The sequence below is a fragment of the Medicago sativa genome, chromosome 3 (genome assembly GCF_051527215.1).
Source record: "Medicago sativa cultivar Bolivia chromosome 3, Bolivia_mono, whole genome shotgun sequence".
Lineage (NCBI taxonomy): Eukaryota > Viridiplantae > Streptophyta > Magnoliopsida > Fabales > Fabaceae > Medicago > Medicago sativa.
In genome coordinates this window covers 64,746,569-64,768,975 of record NC_140751.1, presented here as the reverse complement: position 1 = coordinate 64,768,975, position 22,407 = coordinate 64,746,569, and the positions used below count along the sequence as shown (strand labels likewise).

At 37.3% G+C, this 22,407-nt stretch overlaps 1 protein-coding gene across 1 annotated transcript; it reads left to right on the top strand.

Annotated features, from left to right (window-relative positions):
* Positions 1 to 4,372: 4,372 nt before the first annotated feature.
* Positions 4,373 to 13,021, top strand: LOC146939174 (uncharacterized). Its single transcript, XM_085749740.1, has 5 exons — positions 4,373 to 4,637; positions 6,417 to 6,901; positions 6,980 to 7,705; positions 8,618 to 8,766; positions 12,955 to 13,021. Exons 1-5 carry the CDS (start codon positions 4,373 to 4,375, stop codon positions 13,019 to 13,021), a joined length of 1,692 nt encoding a protein of 563 aa, XP_085605866.1.
* The last annotated feature ends 9,386 nt before the right edge of the window (positions 13,022 to 22,407 follow it).

Genomic DNA, 22,407 nt, shown 5'->3' with positions numbered 1-22,407 from the left:
TCACAATTCAACATATTTTTTAAAGGCATAAACTCAGGTTTTTAGAAAGAGAATCAAAGCAATATGATAAACCTTGCATTTAGAATTGAATTTAGGCATATTTATACCGTTTATCCACTAATAAAGACTTGTAAAGTAAGCAAATGGTCATTGTTCACACATCCAGCAAAGCACGCTTAAAACAATTGGTAAAGACTTCACAAAAATCACATAGCATGGGCCACAAATAGTTTCAAAAGATTAGAAAGGAAATCAAGCCATCTTCAAAGGTTTTTTAACACAAGATTCAAGAAACAAGCAAGGAAATATGTCCATATTTTTCATCAACTTTTCCAGCGAATAAAAAGCACAAAGTCATCACAAAAATCACCAAGAGCATGTGTAAATTCTTATGGAATTTTACGAGAGCTTTTAAGCAAGCCAGTGGTGTAATTAGCATAAAGCAGTGTAAGAATAGCACAAAAATAGACTGGAAATTGAGAAACAAAGCCAAACAGGCCCAAGCCCAATCCATAATGCGGAAATGGGCAGGGTTACGGGTCAGGATCCATGGATTGATGGATATGGGTTCTTTCTTCTTCCTCTTACCAAATACGTTAAACACACACACACAGTTAAACTCTTCCTTTCCAAATCATTCCTTTTCTCCATTCAAACAATAACTCTTTCAATTCTCTTCTTCTCAAACACTAAAACACACGAATAAGAACAATCACACAGAAAGCAACATACACATGATTCATGGCTCTGTTCGATGCAAGAAGAAAAGGCATGGCAAATTCACACATGAACCAGTAACAATAGAAATTGAAACGAAAGCTGGAGTGATGGTACCTTAGAGCAGATCGGAGAGAAGACTTCAGATGAAGGAGCGGCGCCAAGAACACCGACCTGGCCTCTTCTTCTCGAATCTTTTGATGTTCGCGAAATTCATCAGCGGCGCCGTCGAATCGCTCCAAAACGTCATCGTTCACATTCGCAATCCAATCAGAACCATCATCGATGTCACCAGGAAGAGGAAAATTCGAAGCTACACCGATTGCTGGAGGATCTGCCACCATTGAATTGGCTTTCCGACGAAGTTTGAACGAGCAGGTTCAGATCCTTCCGCAACTCGTTGTTCACGACGGAAGATAAACATTCTCCTTTGCGATGCGGCGGCGATATTGGACCCAATTGAGTTCACGATGGTGAAGGACCTTCGCGTTTGAGATCAGTTCCGGATCAATTTGGTGATGACTCTTGTGCCTCTGTCTACGACAACGTGTTCGTGCTGGTGTTCCTTTGATCGAAGCGAACGATGAAATGGCATGATCTCGCCATTGTTGAAGGTTTGAAGGTTGATTGAAGGTTGTTGATAGATTTGTGAGAAAGTCTTTGAAGCTTTTTTTTGGTTACGGACAAGAAGAAAGAAAAGGACGAAAGCATGAAAAAAAATGATGATTGTGGTGGTTTTGGTGGTGGATGTTGGTGGTGATGATGGTGGAAGAAGGAGGTTACGGTGGTGGTTGGTGGTTTAGAGTTTGTTGTGGTGGAGGAAGTGGTGGAAAAGAGTTGGTTAGGGTGGAGGAAAGTTGTTAGAGGAGAGGGAAGTTTGAGAGAAAATAAGTTATGAATTTTTTATGATTTTGTGTAAAATGAATGAATAATGTGGACTTTGACTTGACTTTGATCCATTTATAGATGATGTGGGAATGCCTTGGACCAATTGGAATGAGACATGTGTACTTGGACTTGTAACAAACTCTTAAGGACCAATAACATTCGGACACGTGGCACTTGACTCTAACAAACTAAAAAAGGATTAAAATGCAAATAACAAAAGTACAAGGACCAAAACGAAAATTAAAACTAAAATTGAATTGAAAAAGTAAATTGAAAATTAACGTAAAACGAGACGATTAAAAACAACAAAGCAGATTAAAATGAAACAGAGATATTATGTGAAATGACCAAAATGCCCCTGGAGGCTTAAAACGACTAAAAATGACTCAGATGAAATTTTAAAATGATTTTTAACAGAGAACTTGAAGCGAGAATTTATACAAGCGAATTAAAAGACTCAGAGACAATTTTTAGAATTTAAACAGGGTTTTAACATATGAAAAGACTAAAATGCCCCTAGGGGCAAACTGACTTAAAAATGACCTCAAATGCAATTTTAAAATGGATTTTGACATAGAATTGAAATGAGGACTTATTCAAACTGTTTGAAAGGACTCAACGAAATTTTTAAAAGACTGAAAGGGATTTTAACACAGGAAATGACTAAAATGCCCCTAGGGGCTAAATTGACTAAAAAAATGCCCTAACTGATATTTTTTGACATGAATTTTGACATGAGATTGAAACATGGACTTATACTAACCAAATTAAAAGACTCAAACAATTTTCAAGGATTAAAATGAGTTGAATGCAAGAAATGACTAAAATACCCTTTTTCATGAATTTTTGCAAATAACATTGAAATAAAATGCAGAGAAAAATGTAATTGATCAGAGACAAATCAAATGACTTATAATGCAAGACAAGAAGAATTAAACAAGTATTTTTAGGTCCAAAATTAGGGTATAACAGCTGCCCCTATTTAAGTTTCTTTGTCCGGAGAGTCAAGAGACGAAGTCTTAGAGTTGACGGGACGAAGATACTTAAATATTAACATTTGCACTGCTTTTGGACATAAAAATACACTTTCAGATTTTTCAAACAAACACGAATGCCATGCAACATTTCATTTATGAATGCAAGACAATCGAACCGGAATCTACGGGCTGTGTCACACCACCAAGGGATTTATAGACATCAAGGTAGAAAGAACGTGCAACAAATAGACAGGTACAAGCTGCTCTTGGGATCGAACTTGACACTTGACCGGAAACATAGACATATAGGCAGATACAAGCTGTTCCTTTGGATCGAACTTGACACTTGATCGGAAGCATAAACATATAGGCAGATACAAGCTGTTCTTTGGATCGAACTTGACACTTGGTTTGAAGATACAAACAGATAGGCAGACACAAACTGTTCTTTTGGATTGAACTGGCTGTTTGGCTGGAGACATAGACAAAAGGGTTGATACAAGCTGTTTCTTTGGATCGAACTTGCTTGTTGGATTATCACCACATCATGTGGGAGAGTGCAGACTGTTCTCTTAGATCGAACTTGTCGTTTGACCGATAACAAAGCATAAGCTGGGTACAAACTGTTCTTCAGATTGAACTTGCCGTCTGACTGATAACAAAGCATAAGCTGGGTACAAACTGTTCTATCGAACTTGTCGTTTGACCGATAATAGAACATAAGCTGGGTACTGTTTACGTTGGATTTTCGTAAACAACCGCTGGTTTACAAATGGTAACTTGCAAGATCAACCAGTAAATCTTAGGACATATTGTGTTTGTTCTTGTTGTTAGAAATTCTGTGTTTTTGGTGTCAAAAATGTAAGAAATATGACAAAAAACAATCGAATTCAATCCACTTGAACTCAATCGAACTTGATAAAGTAAAGTGCAAGAACACTTAAAGAACAAAGGGTAAATTGCATTGATTAAACAAAAGTTGGTACACAGATTCATACATTGCAACTTGTGACTCGTTTCTCGCTTCCATACGGATACTTTGAGTGTAAGTTTGTATGACGGAATTGTGACCCGTTTTTCCTATGAAAAACTACTATTTATACTAAGTCTAGAAATAACTACATTTCTTTGAAACTAAAACTACAACTGCCACAAGTCGACAGTTTTCCTTATTTGAAAACAAACTTAAAATAAAAACTGACTTAAAGAATAACTGCTGATAACCACCTTCGAAAACTGCTTTATCGAAGTCTTCTGCCATCTTCGAACCCATATTTGCTTTCAACACAACACTCTGTTCGAATCTTCTTTGAATCTAGGTCAACTATACTTTGACCACATTTATTACAGCTAGTAAAATATATTGGCTAACAAATTGCCCCCCAGAAACGCCATTTTCGATTTCTCTGAAGAAGAAAAAGACGTTTTTGAAAGAAAAAACTAACATTCTCCATCGAAATGAATGATGTCAGTATTTAATTCAAAACTAATTCAAATTCCCTTTAAATACTGACCCCACAATCTTAGTTAGTGGGCCACGTTCTCTAACATTGGAAAAGACAACATTTTAATGGTAAAATTGTCAAAATAAGATCTTGACATGTGTCATGATCAAAGGTCCATATAGAAGCAAACTCACCTTTACTCTTTTCACTTTTCACCATTTCATTTTCACTTTCACTGTTCCTCTTCTCCGCCAAAAGTTCTCCCGAAGAAAAACTTTGAATTTTCTGCAACTTCTATCTTTAAACACGAACTATTCATCAAATTCTCACCAAAACACTTAAACAATGACGAACGCAGCAGGAACTTCTCATGTGAATCGCGAAGAACCCATTGATTTTACCAAAGAAATCGCCAGTGCTGCTCCTGCTTTTATAAACGAACCAGAAATCAATGAAGCTGAAAAAGCTATCTGGAAAACCCAGGTAATCATCCCTTGTACTGATACTCCACATGCATTTTTAGGCCCCATTTCTCTAGAACCTGAAACTCCAGAAATTAATTCTCTTTTCCCATGCATTGAAACTCAACCTCCTTTAATTTTCACAAAAGGTCCTTTTGACCTAAGTTTTGTAAAATCCAAAATTAGGACTGAACCAAAAACTTATCCCGAATATATTGCTTGGTTAGACAAAGTTCAAAAACAAAAGGGCCAATTTTGGAAGGAGAAAGGGCTTTTTGATCTCATCCAAATATCTCGATATGGTCCAAAATACCATAATGAATTGATATTTGCTGCTTTACATTTTTGGAACCCATCGAACAACAGCCTTCACTTGAAATGTGGAATGCTCACTCCTACCCTTTTAGATGTGGCTGGCCTTACTAGCTTAAAACCAACTGGATACACCTTTAATCCAGATGTTACCACCTCCCAATACTCAGTCAATTTCGATAGCCCTGCTTATGGTATGTTTATAGCTAACAACCATGATACCGAATGTGCTGAAGTATCTGCAGATGAACATGTAGCTTTTTTGACCTACTGGTTATCTATGCATGTTTTTTGCTCAAGGTCAGTCCAAGTCCCTAAGAAATTCATGTGTCTAGCTAGTCAGTTACATGAAGGAACAGATATCTGTTTAAGCAAACTGATTCTAGGTTCTTTATATGAAACCCTTAACCAAACAACTAATAATCTTAGAGATTATCCCCAAACTGGCGGAAATTTAGTTGTATCAGGACCCATATGGTTGTTCCAACTATGGCTTTTAGCCATTTTTGGATCAAAGCTTGCTTCGATCCTACCTTCCTTTTACACATCAGCATATTTAGACAAGACCACTGAAGGTATAGGCTTAGCTATGTTTCACCCCGATGGGAACAAGTCTTCACAACAACTTTTTGCAAATGCTTATGAAACCCTGCTTGATTGTCCCATTTTCACCCCTATGATGGCACCATTTACCACTAGGAAATATGGACCTAACTGGTTCAAAGAAGACTTTCCCACCACTTCGAAAAAAGCCAATAAAACAGAAATCAATGCTATATGGGAAGCTTATTTGACCCCTACCTATCTATCTAGCAGACTTACACCTGGTAGCCCTTATGGAGTATATGGTTATCAACCTAACCATGTAGCTAGACAGTTTGGTATGGTTCAATCAAAACCCAGCTCTTTGTTCAAAAGTATAAGTGAATGGAAAATCCCTCTGATCGAACCTGTATGGAAATCCATAATTCAAGCCAAGAGAACAACTGTGTTCGAGCCTACATATTTCTCAACATCATTTGCATGCTCTGAAGCATTTTTTCGATGGTGGCGAAATTATTACATACGCCAATCCAATCGAGGGAATCCTGATGAATTGCTGCCTCAACTGATCAGTACTTTTCACACTTTGCAGAACAAAGACAAGAAGACTAGAGGTACGCACATTAAAGAAATTCAGCAATTTCAAAGATATTATCAAACAACATATGACCCTTTACATCCAAAGAGGACAGTATACTATGCTGCTCAAACTCTGAGAGATAAAGTTCGAGAGAAAATTTCAGAAACAATTTTTCCCCCTGGAACACCCAATAAATATCTTTATGTTTTAGAAAAGAAAATGAGACTAGCAAGACTTCCATCTTGTAATCTTGCTTTGGCCTTCAGGCCACCATACCCAAAATGGTTACTTTATAATTTCAAATTCCCACAAAATAATTTAGTAACCTATGCTAAATGCAATTTATACCAATATAATGGTGAACTTGGCTATGAATTGTCCCAAGTTCGAATCGAAACTCCCAGTATCATGGGTATGATTTTTTCTTTCGCTAAAACACATTAATACTATTGTTAAAAGAAATAGTACTTATCTGTATGATCACATATTTCAGCTTTGCCTTTAACTCCAGGAGAAGCAAAGCTTGATGATGCCAGCACCCAGAACACTTCGAAAAGCAAGTCTGACAAGAAGAAAAAGAAAGCTTCCCAAGCTAAAGAAGTTGAATCGAAGAAATCTGAGGCTGCATCGAAGGAACCTCCTAAATCAAAGGAACCCAAAGTGAAAACAACTTCATCAAAAGGACATTCTAGATCGAAGAGCAAGAAAGAACAAGCAACTGTTGATCTCTCTGATGATGATAGTGAGGTGGAGATAACTAAAGAACAGATCGAAGCTTCCAAAGTAACACTTCCCAAAGTCCATACTGAAGGAAGAAGGAAAAGAAAACAAGAACAAATATCACTTGTCCAAGAAAAAGAAGTCGAAGTGGAAGCTTCTGAAAGTTCTCCCCCCATCTCGCCATCTAAACCACTCAAACGTCGTCGAAAGACTTCTCATTCTAGTGCTCATTCACATGTTGGTGATAATGGTTCGAAGGTATGTTATCAAAACCATATTTTATACAAAATATCTCTAAATGTCCTGTTTTTTAAGCATCTATCTTATTCTTTTTAGGGTATCGAACAAGAACAAACTACTCCATCACAACATGGGCAAGTTCTTCCTTCTTCGAAGACCACTTCACCAATTGCTGAAGATAAAGAGGATGAGCATGATGATGCTAGCAGTCCAGAAGGTCTTAAAATGGATCCTCCTCAACATCAACAGGCAGAAACACCCACTGATGACTTGGTAAATGATGAATCACTCAACAATGACCAATCTCATTCTGCACCCACCCTTGGAGATAATGTATCGAACTTTGTTACTGAAGATACAAACATAACTACTCGACAAGATGCTCCTGGTGATGCAGAGATGATTGCTCAACAAGGTGCCCCTATGATCGATCTGGAAGAAATCGATCGATTGGCCAAAGATGATCCTTTCAATGCCTTTGCTTTGATAGCTAAGAGTAATACTCTTTTCTCAACTAGCACTGGCCAAACTTCTGATTCATCCAAGGGAAATCCCTCTGAGACTTCAAAAAACAACCTGCTAGCAGAATTTCAAAAGAAGATCATCGAAGCCAACTTGCTAGAGTTGATTGAAAAGGATGCTGGAGCTCTCGCTGAAATCAAGAGTTTATTTGAAAAACTTGATGCTCTCCCAACTGGTTGGAAATTTCGAAACCTGTTTAATTATCTTGAACCAATGTTGGAGAATGCTAATCAAAACTTCCAGAAGAGGAAAACTGGTCAAGCTCAAATGGCAGAGAAGAAAGCGCATCATGATCAAATTGTGATCGAACTGTCATCCTTCCAAGAGAAATTTAAAACTCTTCAGCAAGAAAGAAACAATGCTAAACAGCAAGTGGTTGACATCGATGCCAAAATTAAAGAACTGGAAGCTCAGAAAGCTGAAATTTTGGCTAAGGATGAAGCCAGAAATCGAGAAGCCAATGAAGCTGTTAACAAATTCAAGCTCTCCAAGGAACTAGAGTCTACCATTGCTCAACTTGCAAATGACAACCATACTCTCGATACCCAACTGGCTGAATACAAAAGCCAAATTGAGAAACTCATCTCATCATTTGAGATTTAGTTCTGTTTCTATTTTATTCTCTAAGACTTTTATTTTGTTTCAGCCTTATCGAATATCTTGGTCTGTAATGTCTTTATAACAATCTGTGGACCATTTTCTATTTCGAACGACAATTTCTTTTCAATCATCGAAATTCCTTTCTTATTTTCTTGTATCGAATTTAAATTTTATTTAAATCCAAATAAGATTGGAACAATTTCCAAGACATTTTAATGATGAGGAAACAAAAAAGTAACTTTTTGTTTAACCCAACAAGTTAAACTTGCCTAGGAAGTTGAAAAGAAATAAAACAAATAAATGACCTTTTAATCATGAATTAATCCTTTTTAAAATAAAACCTTTAAAACTTCCCTCAGATTACAAAGTTAAGTAACCACTGGCCATCAGAATAACTGCTCCCACGTGTCATCATCTTCAAAGCAAGAAGAACCGTTTGATTGAGCCACTTCTTTCAACTTCCCTCCATTATAAATATGATTTTCCCTTTTATAAAAATCATTCTTTTCTTTGTTTCGTCTTCGTCCGAAAAAATCCTTCTTACTCAAAGCTTTTCTTTCTTAAATCATCATGACCACCATTGATAATCTGAGTGATGATCTTTTAGTCAAGATTGCTACAAAGATTGCTGCTCAAAGCAGGAAAGATCTTTTCGCCTTTCGCCATACCAATAGCAGGCATTGGCGCGTCAGTGAGGATTCTGAAGTTTCTAAGGCTTTTGGAGATGATGTCCTCTACTTCCTCTACGACCCCAATGAATGGTACAACAATGCTATGGTGGCTCATTCTAAGTTTGCTTTTAAACTTAGACTCTGGAATCATGGCAACGCCATGTTCTGTATTCTTCGAAGCACTCAACACATGTTGGATGCTAATCCAAACGTTGAAGAAATGAAACGCCTCCTTACTACTGCTATCAATGCCACTGGCTCTCTGAGTGCAAGGTACTACCTTCTTCTCATCAATGCGCTCTCCATGCCTATGCCAGAAAACATCCTCGAAGACTTCAAAGATCTTGCATGGACACATCGATTGGCAGAATTTCGAAGTGACATTTTGGGAGGAACTTCGAGTTATCGATTTCGCTGTCCTTGGTGGAATAGGCCCATGCCTATTTGGCTTACTAGGCGTCGTTTTTGCAACAACTACCACAACTGTGCAGGAGATGGGAGAATTGGAGGCTGGTATTCACTTCTACCTGGGCCAGATCATGACTACTACCTGGTCAATGCTTGCTTCAGGTGTCGTCTCGATACAGAAATTCGCTGGTTTCTCGATCGCTTTGGGATTGTAACTGAATGGTGAAAACCATTTCTAAATGCTTTTTGTCTTTAAGTACTTTGTGTTTTCTTTTGTAATGGTTTTTCCGTTTTAAGCATTTCGATGTAACCTGCCCATCAGTTGGCATTTTTAAATTAATGCCAAGTTTTATTTCGAATCAAATTACTCTTGTGTAATTTTAATTTCTTGTAACATCGGTTTATATTTTTTCAAATATTTACCGTTTATGCGTAGAATTCTCTGATCTTCTTGTAGTTCCTCGATCTCATACGCATTATTCGAAAAAACTCTTAGATTTTTCCATGGTCCTTCCCAACTAGGAGACCATTTTCCTAAACATCGATCCTTTTTATCCATAGGCAAAATGACTTTCCAAACTAAGTCTCCTTGCAGGAATAATTTCGATTTAACTCTTTTGTTATAGGCTTTTGCTATTCTTTCTTTTTGCTTTGTAAGCACTTCTAAAGCCATCAATCTTTCTTCATCAATATCTACTAATTCATCCAACATCATATCCAAATATTGATTTGTTGGAATTTCGATTTGTCTTTGAATTCGAGTAGATTGAAGTAATATTTCTGTTGGCAATACAGCATCATGGCCATATGTTAATCGAAAAGGAGTAGTATTTATAGATTCTTTAGGAGAAGTTCGAACTGCCCATAAAGCTTCATAAAGAAACTCATGCCATTCTTTGGGTTTTTTCTTTTGGCTAGCTTTTCTTTTGATTATAGTAATCAAATTCTTATTTGCTGCTTCTACCTGACCATTTGCCTGAGCATAGTATGGTGTTGAAGTCAACAATTTATATCCCATTTCTTCAGCAAATTTTACCATCTTTCGACCAGTGAATACAGATCCTTGATCTGTAGTAATAGTTTCTGGTATGCCAAATCTATAAACAATAAATTTTTGAATGAAGTTTATAACTTCATCTTGAGTAACATCTTTTAGTGGAACAGCTTCTATCCATTTAGTGAAATAATCTATTCCAACCAAAATATATTTGTAGCCTTTGGATGACTTAGGTTTAATTTCCCCAATTACATCTAAAGCCCATCCTCTGAATGGCCAAGGTTTTACTATTGAATGTAATTCACTAGCTGGTACTTTTTGAATTCCCGCATGTTCTTGACATTCTTTACAACCTTTAGCAAAGTTTATGCAATCTTTTAACATGGTTGGCCAATAAACACCTTGTCGAAACAAAAGCCATTTTATTTTATGGCCTGCTTGATGTGTACCACAAGCACCACTATGAGTATTCGATACAGCCAAATATGCTTCTGCTTCACTAAGGCATTTAAGTAAAACTCCTTCTGGAGTCTTTTTAAATAATTCATTGCCTATTATCACATAACTCAAGGCTCTATATTTGACTTTTCTACAAGTTGTGCCATCTGGATTTTCCAAAAAATTGACTATGGGTTTTCGCCAATCATCATCATCCAAATTGTTAATGACCAAAATTTCAGAAAATTTTGCACTCTGAAGGTATCCTTGAGATGCTTCCATGCCCCCAAGTTTTGGTCTTAACAATTTGTTAGGCACAATGTCTATCGAATTACGCTTTGTTTTAATTTCAATTACCTCTTGCTCTTGTCCCTTCGAAAGTTTGTACCCAGAAGCCAATTGAGCTAAATCATTAGCTTCTTGATTTTCTGTTCTAGGAACATGTTGAACTTCAATTTGAACAAAATGTTTAAGTAATGCATTAACTATAGTGTAATACATTATCAAAGTTTCTTTGAGGCATTTATATTCTTTTGTTATTTGCTTTATTACTAATTCAGAATCACCTCTAATAATTAAACATTTTGCCCCCAGTTCGAGCAAAATCTCTAAACCATTTATTAAGGCTTCATATTCTGCCTCATTATTCGAACAATATTGGCTAATTCGAAATTTATATTTGGTTACTTCATTTGTTGGTGAAACTATAACTATACCTATTCCAGAACCATTTTTATGACTAGACCCATCGAAATACAATGTCCATGGAAATGTTTCGATGCCCCCAGTCACAGGTTCTTCAATGGAATGATCAGCAATAAAATCAGCCACTATTTGGCCTTTCACAGTTTTCAAAGATTGATAAGTTAAAGAATATTCTGTGAGTGCCAAAGCCCATTTACCAACTCTACTATGTAGAATAGGTTTAGATAACATGTGCTTAATAATATCGAAATGGGAATAAACATAAACATCAAAAGGCTTTATATAATGTTTAAGTTTCATACATGAGAAATATAAACAAAGACATAGTTTCTCACTAGGATGATATCTTGTTTCAACATCACTTAAAACTCTACTAAGATAATAAATGGCTCTTTCTATACCATTTTCATCCTCCTGTGCTAACATACTCCCTATAGTTCTTTCAGATGATGCTATATATAACTTCATCTTCTTGTTTTTCAACAAAGGTGAAAGAATAGGAGGATTAGATAAATATGACTTTATGTCTTCAAATGCCTTTTGGTGTTCAGGCTCCCATCTAAAAATTTCCTCTTTCTTTAATCGAAGTAATGACGAGAATGCTTGCGCTCTGCCACTGAGATTAGAGATAAATCTTCTGAGGAAATTTATTTTGCCTAATAAAGACTGTAACTCTTTTTTGGTAGAGGGTGCTTTAGCCTCCATTATAGCTTTAGTCTTATTTTGATTGATTTCGATGCCCTTTTTATGGACAACAAATCCTAAAAAATCACCTGCACAAACACCAAACGCACATTTTAATGGATTCATTTTCAATCCATATTGTCTCATCCTTTCGAATGATAAACGTAAATGTTCTAAGTGTTTGTTTTCAGAAGATGATTTCACAACAATATCATCAATGTAAATTTGCATAAAATCTTCAATAAAATCATGAAACATTGAATTCATTGCTCTTTGATATATAGCACCAGCATTTTTAAGACCAAATGGCATTACTATCCACTCATAACATCCTAATGCTCCTGGGCATCGAAACGCTGTTTTAGAAACATCTTCTTCAGCAATAAATATTTGATTATAACCTGAATAACCGTCAAGCATACTCAAATATTCGAAACCTGCTGCAGAATCTACCAACATTTCTGCTACTGGCATAGGATATTCATCTTTGGGAGTAGCGAGATTTAAATCTCTAAAATCAATACAAACTCTTATACTACCATTTTTCTTTTTAACAGGAACTACATTAGCTAACCAATCAACATACCTTGCAGGTCTGATGAAGCCACATTTGAGGAGTCTTTCGATCTCTTCTTTTATTTTTGGTAGAATCTCTGGTGCAAACCTTCTTGGAATTTGCTTCACTGGTTTCTTGTCTGTCCTGATTGGCAATTGCAACTCTACTACCTTTCTACTCAAACCAGGCATTTCATGATAATCCCAAGCAAAGCAATCCTTGTAATTTTTCAAAAGCGCCACAATTCGATCTTTGAAGCTCTTAGGAATCTTTGAACTTATGTATGTTGGTCTTTTTACAGAACCATCTCCTATATCCACTTCTTCAAGAGGATCTTGGGCCTTCATTTTTATTGTAGATCCCATTGGATCTTCTTCAAAACCCAAAGGTTCATCATCATAAATACAGTCTAATTTTTTATCATCAATGAGGTCATCAGAATTATTTCCTACTGAAGCATCGAAGACCTCTTCTTCTTTGGCTGTTTCAGCCAAATCGAAGTTTTTCTCGGCTACATAAGCCGTAATCTTTTCCCATATGCTGGGCTCAACCATTGATCAATTATTGATATCCCACCTGGTTGGTGAGATTCCCTTTGCTGAACATCCTTGGTCATCAGTAACCCTCTTGTACGAAGTACTTCTTGTCTTCAGCAAATCTTTCTCCTTTACAGGTATTTTCTCATGGCAATCTTCGTTGTTCACCACTACGAAGTCATCGTCGAATGCAGTTTTCCAACGAAAACCCCATTCTGGAGCAAGTTTTACAAAGAATTTTTCTTCTTTAGTCATAGAACTTGATGCATCATTTTCCATGAATGGTGCAATAAATTGAAGTTGTTTGTCAAAGTTCTTTTTGTTAATATCTTGATTATCAACTTCAGCTTTGAAATAATAACTCTGATCAGCCTCAATATTCTCTACCAAACCATCTTTCCTCCAAATCACAATCCTTTGATGCATTGTAGAAGGAACTGCACCTACAGCATGGATCCACTCCCTTCCTAATAATGCATTGAAATTGGCTTTAGAAGGAACTACCAAAAACACAGTTGCTCTGGTTATGCTTCCTACTACCAATTCTAGTTCGATGGCACCAAGAGATTGTCCAGTAGATCCCTCATAATTAGTGAGCACTACATTATGTGGTTTCAAATCACATTCAGAAATACCAAGTTTCCTTAGAAAAGATTGTGGTAGGAGATTAACAGTAGCACCACCATCTACTAATACTTTGTTAATTCCAACACCATTTAATTTAGCTTGAATAAACAAAGGCTTTAAATGAAGCTTCATGCTATCATCAGGTTTCTCGAACACTGCATGTTGATCTTCGATACAGCCATTATTCATAACATAATAACATAGAGGCCTATGACGAGCCATTTCCTCAGTGAAATCACATTCATCATCATGATTGGCCTTCGAAGATACATCATGTGCATATTCAATTGGTAGTACAGAAACCACACATATAATGTCAAGACTTGGTTCAGAATCTGAAAAAGTAGAAGTTAGAATATCATCATCCCCTTTAGGGATGTTTAAAGCAGAAGATAATGGAGGGAAAATTCTTTCAGTAGCTGGTTTTTTAACCATTTCGAAAACTATTGGTTGTTTTCCCTTACTTTTGTCACCATTAGTGACGTCTTTCAAAACTCCTTCCTTTTTCTGGCGTTGAAAACGGCGCCATTGAGTTCTAGTCATAGGATTCTTACCTTTATAGTTATTTTTGTAAGCATACTTGTTAGGATTAGAACTCTCTGGTTGGTCTGGAACTTTGACAACTCTTTTTACCCATTTTGTTGGTGGTGCTGGAGGCGCAGAATGACCAGTTTTCTTGCCTCCAGAGAAAACCCAAGTATCAATAGGAGACTTCGATGAAGGAACGAACGTCTTCTTATGGTTCTTCACTTGATACTTCTCTGAAGTTTTCATCTTGTAAGGAACACCTCTTTTGTTAAAGCCAAACTTAGAACGGTTCTCGAACCACCCTCCTTTACGTTTTGTTTGAGGTTGATATCCTTCAACTGATTTCGCAGCTTCTTTATCGAACACTGCACTGCATCGAGGACAAAGCATAGCATGGGTGTTAGATATTTTACATCGATTTAAAAAATCAACCAAATCTTCTTCAGCCTTTGGATATGCTTTCTCCATTTCCTTGGCCAATTGATCTTCAGTAACCACTGGCTCTTCAATTCGATGGTCCTCAGTAACCATTTCTACATCAATATTATCTGAAATTTCCACCATATTGATAGAAATACCAGCAAACATGGATTCCACCACATTGGTAGACACATCAGCAAACATGGACTCTGCCTTTTTCATAGGATCTCCATCCACTTGTTGTTTTGATTTCTCTCCAAATTTCAGCCTCCCTTCATCAAGAGCTTTTTGTACAGAATCCCTGAAACGAGTACATCGAGATAGGTTATGACCTAAAAAACCATGGAATTTACAAAATCCTCTTTTCTTCCTTTGTTCCAAAGAAGGTAACTTCATATTAGGTGGCACTAATATTATGCCATCATTAACTAAAAGATCAAAAATTTCTTCACTTTTAGTAATATCAAAAGTATAAGTTTTAGAAGGATATTTATCATTCTTGGGATCTTCAGGATTCTTTCCATTGGATGGCCTCAACATTTTACAAGCATATGGAGGTCCATCTTTTAATTCTGCCAGGTTTATATCATTGTCTTCAATGATATCTAAACCCCAATCGAATTCGGGTTCACTATCTCCTGTTTCTATATAGGCAATTTTTTCTTTTTTGGGAAATTTGTTATGAGTTCTAGTTTTTTCAGCTTTAAGTCTTTCAACTTGTCGAACTCTGTCTGCCAATTGGGCCATGTCTCTTAAGTACTGGGTATCTAATTTCTTCCGAACAGAATAATCGAGGCCACCAGCAGCCATTTCGACTAATTCATATTCTGGAACAGAAGTAAAACATCTAGCCTTAAGGAGACGAAACCTATTGAGATAATCATCGATTGACTCATGACTTTTACGTCGAACACTGGCCAATTCTTTCAAACTAATCTTAGATTGACCCATGTAAAATTGTTCATGAAAGGCTTTTTCTAATTGGTTCCAACTATAAATTGAATGAGGAGGTAAAGTTGTAAACCAAGTAAAAGCATTTTTTGTCAAAGAACTTGGGAAATATTTCATTCTCAAATTTTCATTTTCTGCAATATTTCCTGCTTCCATGAGAAACCTAGCAATGTGTTCGACAGTAGATTCATTAGTTTCTCCAGCAAATTTGGTAAACTTTGGAATTTTCCAATTTCTAGGCAATTCAGCGTCTAAAACATACTCAGACAAAGGAGACGCAAAATTTGGTCTACGTAAACCCATATTAAAACCATTTTGGGCTAACAAAGCCTCGACAATACCCGCTATATTATTCTGACCATCGAAATTGTTCCGACGGGCTTGTAAAACCACTTGATCGGCATCTTGGTTTCTGTTAACCAAAATGGGTTGTCTTTCAGGTTCTGCCTGAACTTGTGGTTGTACTACTTGTGGTTGGACAAAATTTTCATGATTTCGAACCACTGGTTCATCAGCAATTATTTCAATTGCCCTCACATTTCGATTTTGAGGCAATGGGTTATTTTGGATTGGTGGAGCGCCAAAGAAATTGGCAATTCTTTCCATTTGATCGGACAACCGTTGATAACTAGTGTTGGTATCTCGAATCAAAGGATTTATGACAGTACCAATTTGTTGGGTCATCATATTAACCATATCATGATTAGTTTCTTCCATAGTTTGCCTAATGGCAGCCATAGAAGCGTTGGTTAAATTTTGTTGGGGACTTCTATATGTTGTAGATACCCCAGGACCAAAAAGTTGTGGTAATGAAACATTTAAATTCTCTGAAAACATATTACCACTAGTTTGTAAGCCTTGCATCAATGATGATGGCATACCATACGGCATTGATCTATGATCCCAAACCCCTTGAATAGAAGTATTATTTGGATAATCATGGGAAGTTTGGGTAACCATCGAAGGCATGGCTTGAGAAATTACTGTGGCCATCGAAGGCATGGCCTGAGACGATATTTGAGTGACTGTATTACTAGTTGGAACAGCCTGTGATGTTCTAACATTCCCTGGGGATGAAACATCATCTTCAACCGTCACTTGATCCACATCTTCATTTGAAGATGTTGGATTTGTTTTCTTTTGGTTGTTAGCGCGTGTCATATTAAGAAGCAATTTCTTGTTTCTTAATTGCATACACAACAAAACAAACCAGAATTAAAAGAAACTCTAACAAAACTATAAACAAAAACACAAACGGTCCCACTGGGCGTGCCAATTTGTTTACGTTGGATTTTCGTAAACAACCGCTGGTTTACAAATGGTAACTTGCAAGATCAACCAGTAAATCTTAGGACATATTGTGTTTGTTCTTGTTGTTAGAAATTCTGTGTTTTTGGTGTCAAAAATGTAAGAAATATGACAAAAAACAATCGAATTCAATCCACTTGAACTCAATCGAACTTGATAAAGTAAAGTGCAAGAACACTTAAAGAACAAAGGGTAAATTGCATTGATTAAACAAAAGTTGGTACACAGATTCATACATTGCAACTTGTGACTCGTTTCTCGCTTCCATACGGATACTTTGAGTGTAAGTTTGTATGACGGAATTGTGACCCGTTTTTCCTATGAAAAACTACTATTTATACTAAGTCTAGAAATAACTACATTTCTTTGAAACTAAAACTACAACTGCCACAAGTCGACAGTTTTCCTTATTTGAAAACAAACTTAAAATAAAAACTGACTTAAAGAATAACTGCTGATAACCACCTTCGAAAACTGCTTTATCGAAGTCTTCTGCCATCTTCGAACCCATATTTGCTTTCAACACAACACTCTGTTCGAATCTTCTTTGAATCTAGGTCAACTATACTTTGACCACATTTATTACAGCTAGTAAAATATATTGGCTAACAGGTACAAACTGTTCTATCGAACTTGCCGTTTGTCCGGAAGCATAGGTATATAAGCAGGTACAAGTGGTTCTTTTTTGGATCGAACCTGGCGCTTGACCAGTAACAAGATACAAATTGAAAGTCCGGTTTAACAAGATACCAATTGAGGGTAAATTGTCATTGACTTCATTTGAAAGTAGACATGACCATTTTTGTTGGCCCAAGAGTAAATTGACATTGATTTGAATTTGAGAATTGACATCGACATTGACATTGACATTGACATTGACATTGGCTTGGCAATTGAAATTGACATTGACATTGACATTGACATTGGCATTGGATATTTGACATTGACATTTGACATTGACATTGACATTGACATTTGACATTTGACATTGGATATTTGACATTGACATTTGACATTGACATTTGACATTGGATACTTGACATTGACATTTGACATTGGATATTTGACATTGACATTTGACATTGACATTTGACATTTGACATTTGACATTTGCATTTGACATTGGAAATTGGAATTGAAATTGGAGATTGACATTGGAATTGTCATTGAAATTGGAATTTGGTGTTGGAATTGGAATTTGACATTGAAATTGGATTGAAATTGGAATTTGACATTGAAATTGGATTGAAATTGGAATTGGAGATTGGAAATTTGGCATTGTCATTGGATATTGACATTGGAATTGGAAATGAGATTGCTTCGAATTTGACAGTTGAAATTGAAGTTGAGATTGGAAATTGCTTCGAATTTGACAGTTTGACATTTGAAATTGGAAATTGCTTCGAATTTGACAGTTTGACATTGAATTGAATTTGGAATTGGAATTGAAATTGGAGATTGGAAATTGCTTCGAATTCGACAGTTGACATGATTGGAATTGAAGTTGGAGAGTTGAAACTTGCATTGAATTTGGCAGTTGAAAGTTGGATATGCAATATGTATGTATGGTATAGCAAGATTATTGGATGTATGAGCACATAAAATGCATGATTATGCATGTATGAATGCTTGGAATGCATGATTGATTGGCAGTTTGACAGAGAAGTTTCACAAAGGCAGACGAAACATTGGAAGATTGGGCACGTAGTGGCTCGTGCTGCAACATATTCACAGGGGAAAAACCTCTTTTGGAGAGACCGTCGTTGGGAGACGTATCAAAACCATGGCTGAGGGCAATAAAACTTGTAAAGGAGGGGCCCTTGGAAAGTCCTTGGATACAGGTCGCCGTTGCTAGGCGTGTCAGTGCTGGGTAGACATTGGATGTTCGCATCTGTGGTCAATGCTTTTATATTCTTTTCATTTTTCATTTTCAAACCCCATTTTTGCCTGAACCGCCCTTTCGGGTTTTCGATTCACCGGGGAATAAAGATTCTTTTCATTGCCCCATTTTTGCCTGAATTGCCTTCATAGGTTGTCAATCAGCAGGGTGCTCATTTTTTGCCTAAGCCGCCCTTTCGGGTTTTCAACTTAGCGAGCTTTTTATTTGCATTTTTTTTCATTTTTTTTTTATTTTTTCATTTCATTCTGTTTTTTCATTCTTGCCATTGACCACAGATCATCCTGGGGAGTAACCTGCTTGTAACATGTATTGAAATAGACATTGACACTCATTCATTCATGCATGTTTCATTGAAATGTACTTTATTGCTCAGGTTTGCTTTCAAAATAGACAGAAAAGGATTTTTTCAATTTTCAAAAATGTTTGTTTCAGACATTAACATTATCAAAATAGAAAGAAAATGTTTTGTATATAGCATTGAAAGTGGAAAGAAAAATAGAGTTTCAAACAATAGAAAGGCTCAAATTGATGTAGAAGAGTGAAAGTCAGCCAAAGGCATGGCTTCACGGATTTACAAAGCTTGGAAAATGGTAATTTTATTGGTTGGTGGTGTATTGAACACGATGACCGCTACATTTCATAGAAATTTTGAATTCACAAGTACAGAAGCCTCTGATGAAGAAGATCATTGACAGTTGCAGATGCCCCAAGGGGTGATGGTGATTTGCCAGACATAGTTACTTGTCTTTATTGTCAACCTCATTTTTGCATGAACCGCCCTTTCGGGTTTTCGGCTCATCGAGGCGCTCATTCTTGCCTGAGTTGCGTACAATCTCAGCGAGCTCTTTCATATTCATTTTTTTTTGTCCCTAATTTTTGCCTGGATCGCCCTTTCGGGTTTTCGATCCACCGGGAAGCGCATTTTTGCCTAGGCCGCCCTTTCGGGTTTTCGACCTACCACGCTGTTCTTTTCTTTTCTAGACAAAGTATTTCTTGACTATATCGGCATTAACAGGATTTGGGAGTTCAACACCATCCATGTGTGTAAGAATCAAAGCACCACCAGAGAAAGCCTTCTTGACAACATAAGGACCTTCATAGTTAGGTGTCCACTTGCCCCTTGGGTCGGGTTGCTGACTTATTCTTCTCTTCAATACAAGTTCGCCTTCCTTGAATTCTCGAGGTCGGACTTTCTTGTCAAAGGCATTCTTCATTCGCACTTGATACAACTGTCCATGAGTCATAGCATCCATACGTTTCTCTTCAATCAGATTCAATTGATCATACCGACCTTGACACCATTCAGCCTCAGTTAACTTTGCTTCCATAATCACTCGAAGAGATGGAATCTCCACTTCTAGAGGGAGAACTGCTTCCATGCCATACACAAGAGAGAAAGGAATTGCCCCGGTTGAACTGCGTACCGTAGTACGGTAACCATGCAAGGCAAACGGTAGCATTTCATGCCAGTCTTTGTAAGTAGTGACCATCTTCTGAACAATCTTCTTGATGTTCTTGTTAGCGGCCTCAACTGCACCATTCATCTGAGGTCTATAAGGAGAAGAGTTGTGATGTTCAATTTTGAATTCTTCACATAAAGCTTGCATCATGCTATTGTTCAGATTGGAACCATTGTCAGTGATGATTTTGTTGGGAACACCATATCGACAGATGATGTTATTCTTGATAAACTTGACAACCACTTGCTTGGTCACATTTGCATAGGAAGCAGCTTCAACCCACTTGGTGAAGTAGTCAATTGCCACTAGAATGGAACGATGCCCATTGGACGCTTTTGGTTCAATTCTTCCGATCATGTCAATGCCCCACATAGAGAAAGGCCATGGGGAAGATATAACATTGAGAGCATGTGGAGGCACATGGATCTTGTCAGCATAAATTTGACACTTGTAGCATCTCTTAGCATGTTTGTGGCAATCACGCTCCATGGTTATCCAGTAATAGCCGGCTCTTAACAGTTTTCTTGACATGGTGTGGCCCGAAGCATGGGTCCCAAAGGTACCGTCATGTACATCATGCATCAACTTCTCAGCTTCTTGTTTGTCGACACATCTCAACAAGACCATGTCATAGTTCCTCTTGTATAGGATTTCTCCGTCCAGAAAGAATCTGCTAGCCCACCGTCTCAAGGTCTTTTTATCTCTGTTAGAAGCACCAGGTGGATATTCACGATTCTGCAAGAATTGCTTGATGTTATAATACCAAGGCTTTTTATCATTCACATCTTCATCAGCCCGATCTGGCATATCTTCAATAGTAAACACATGAGCGGGTCTATCAAGATGCTGCACCTTGACCACGGGCACATCATTCCAGTGATTGACACGAAACATAGAAGACAAAGTAGCAAGAGCGTCAGCCATTTGATTTTCATCCCGAGGGATGTGGTGCAGCTCAACCTTTGTAAAGTATGTCAACAGACGTCTTGCATAGTCACAGTAAGGAATCAGCTTCTCATGATGAGTCCCCCACTCACCCTTTATCTGATTAATAACAAGTGCAGAGTCTCCATAGATGTCAAGGTGCTTGATTCTCAGGTCAAGAGCTTCCTCAATGCCCAAGATGCATGCTTCATATTCAGCTATATTGTTTGTGCATTCAAAAGTTATTCGAGCGGTGAAAGGAATGTGGTGCCCTTGTGGAGTTACAATGATGGCCCCAATTCCTTTACCATAAGCATTAACAGCACCATCAAACACCAATCCCCATTTGCTATTGGGGTCCGGCCCTTCATTGATCAGTGGTTCTTCACAGTCTTTCGCTTTCAAGTACATAATCTCTTCATCAGGGAAATCAAACTTAATTGGCTGGTAATCATCAAGAGGTTGACAGGCAAGATGCTCAGCAAGGACACTTCCTTTGATTGCTTTCTGAGCTTTGTACACAATATCATATTCAGACAACAACATTTGCCAACGTGCAATCTTTCCAGTAACGGCAGGTTTCTCAAAGATGTATTTGATTGGATCCATTCGGGATATCAACCAAGTTGTATGATTTACCATATAATGACGTAGGCGTTTGGCAGCCCAGGCTAGGGCACAACATGTTTTTTCAAGCATTGTATACCGAGTCTCGCAGTCGGTGAACTTCTTGCTCAGATAGTAGATAGCATGCTCTTTCTTACCAGTCTCGTCCTGTTGACCGAGAACACAACCCACTGAATCATCCAATACTGACAGATACATAATCAAAGGCCTTCCTTCCACTGGTGGGACAAGGATAGGTGGTTCCAACAGGTATTCTTTAATGCTATCAAAAGCTTCCTGGCATTCATCATTCCATACAACAGGCTGATCCTTTCTGAGCAATTTGAAAATGGGACCACAAGTAGTAGTCATGTGAGATATGAATCTTGAAATATAATTCAGACGTCCGAGGAAACCTCTGACTTGCTTCTCAGTTTGAGGGGCCGGCATCTCTCTGATGGCTCGGACTTTGTCAGGATCAACTTCAATGCCTCTTTGGCTGTCAATGAAGCCTAGCAACTTTCCAGATCTTACACCAAATGTGCATTTGTTAGGATTCAACCGCAGCTTGTACTTTCTTAATCTTTCAAACATCTTTTTCAAATACACAACATGTTGCTCTTCATCACTTGACTTTACAATCATATCATCAACATATACTTCAATTTCTTTGTGAATCATAT

Coding starts and splice junctions, on each gene's coding strand:
- LOC146939174 (XM_085749740.1), top strand. CDS start 4,373: ATGACGAACGCAGCAGGAACTTCTCATGTGAATCGCGAAGAACCCATT. Junction 6,902..6,979: donor TTGGTGATAATGGTTCGAAG/GTATGTTATCAA, acceptor TATTCTTTTTAG/GGTATCGAACAAGAACAAAC. Junction 7,706..8,617: donor AAGCGCATCATGATCAAATT/GTGATCGAACTG, acceptor CTTTTAGTCAAG/ATTGCTACAAAGATTGCTGC.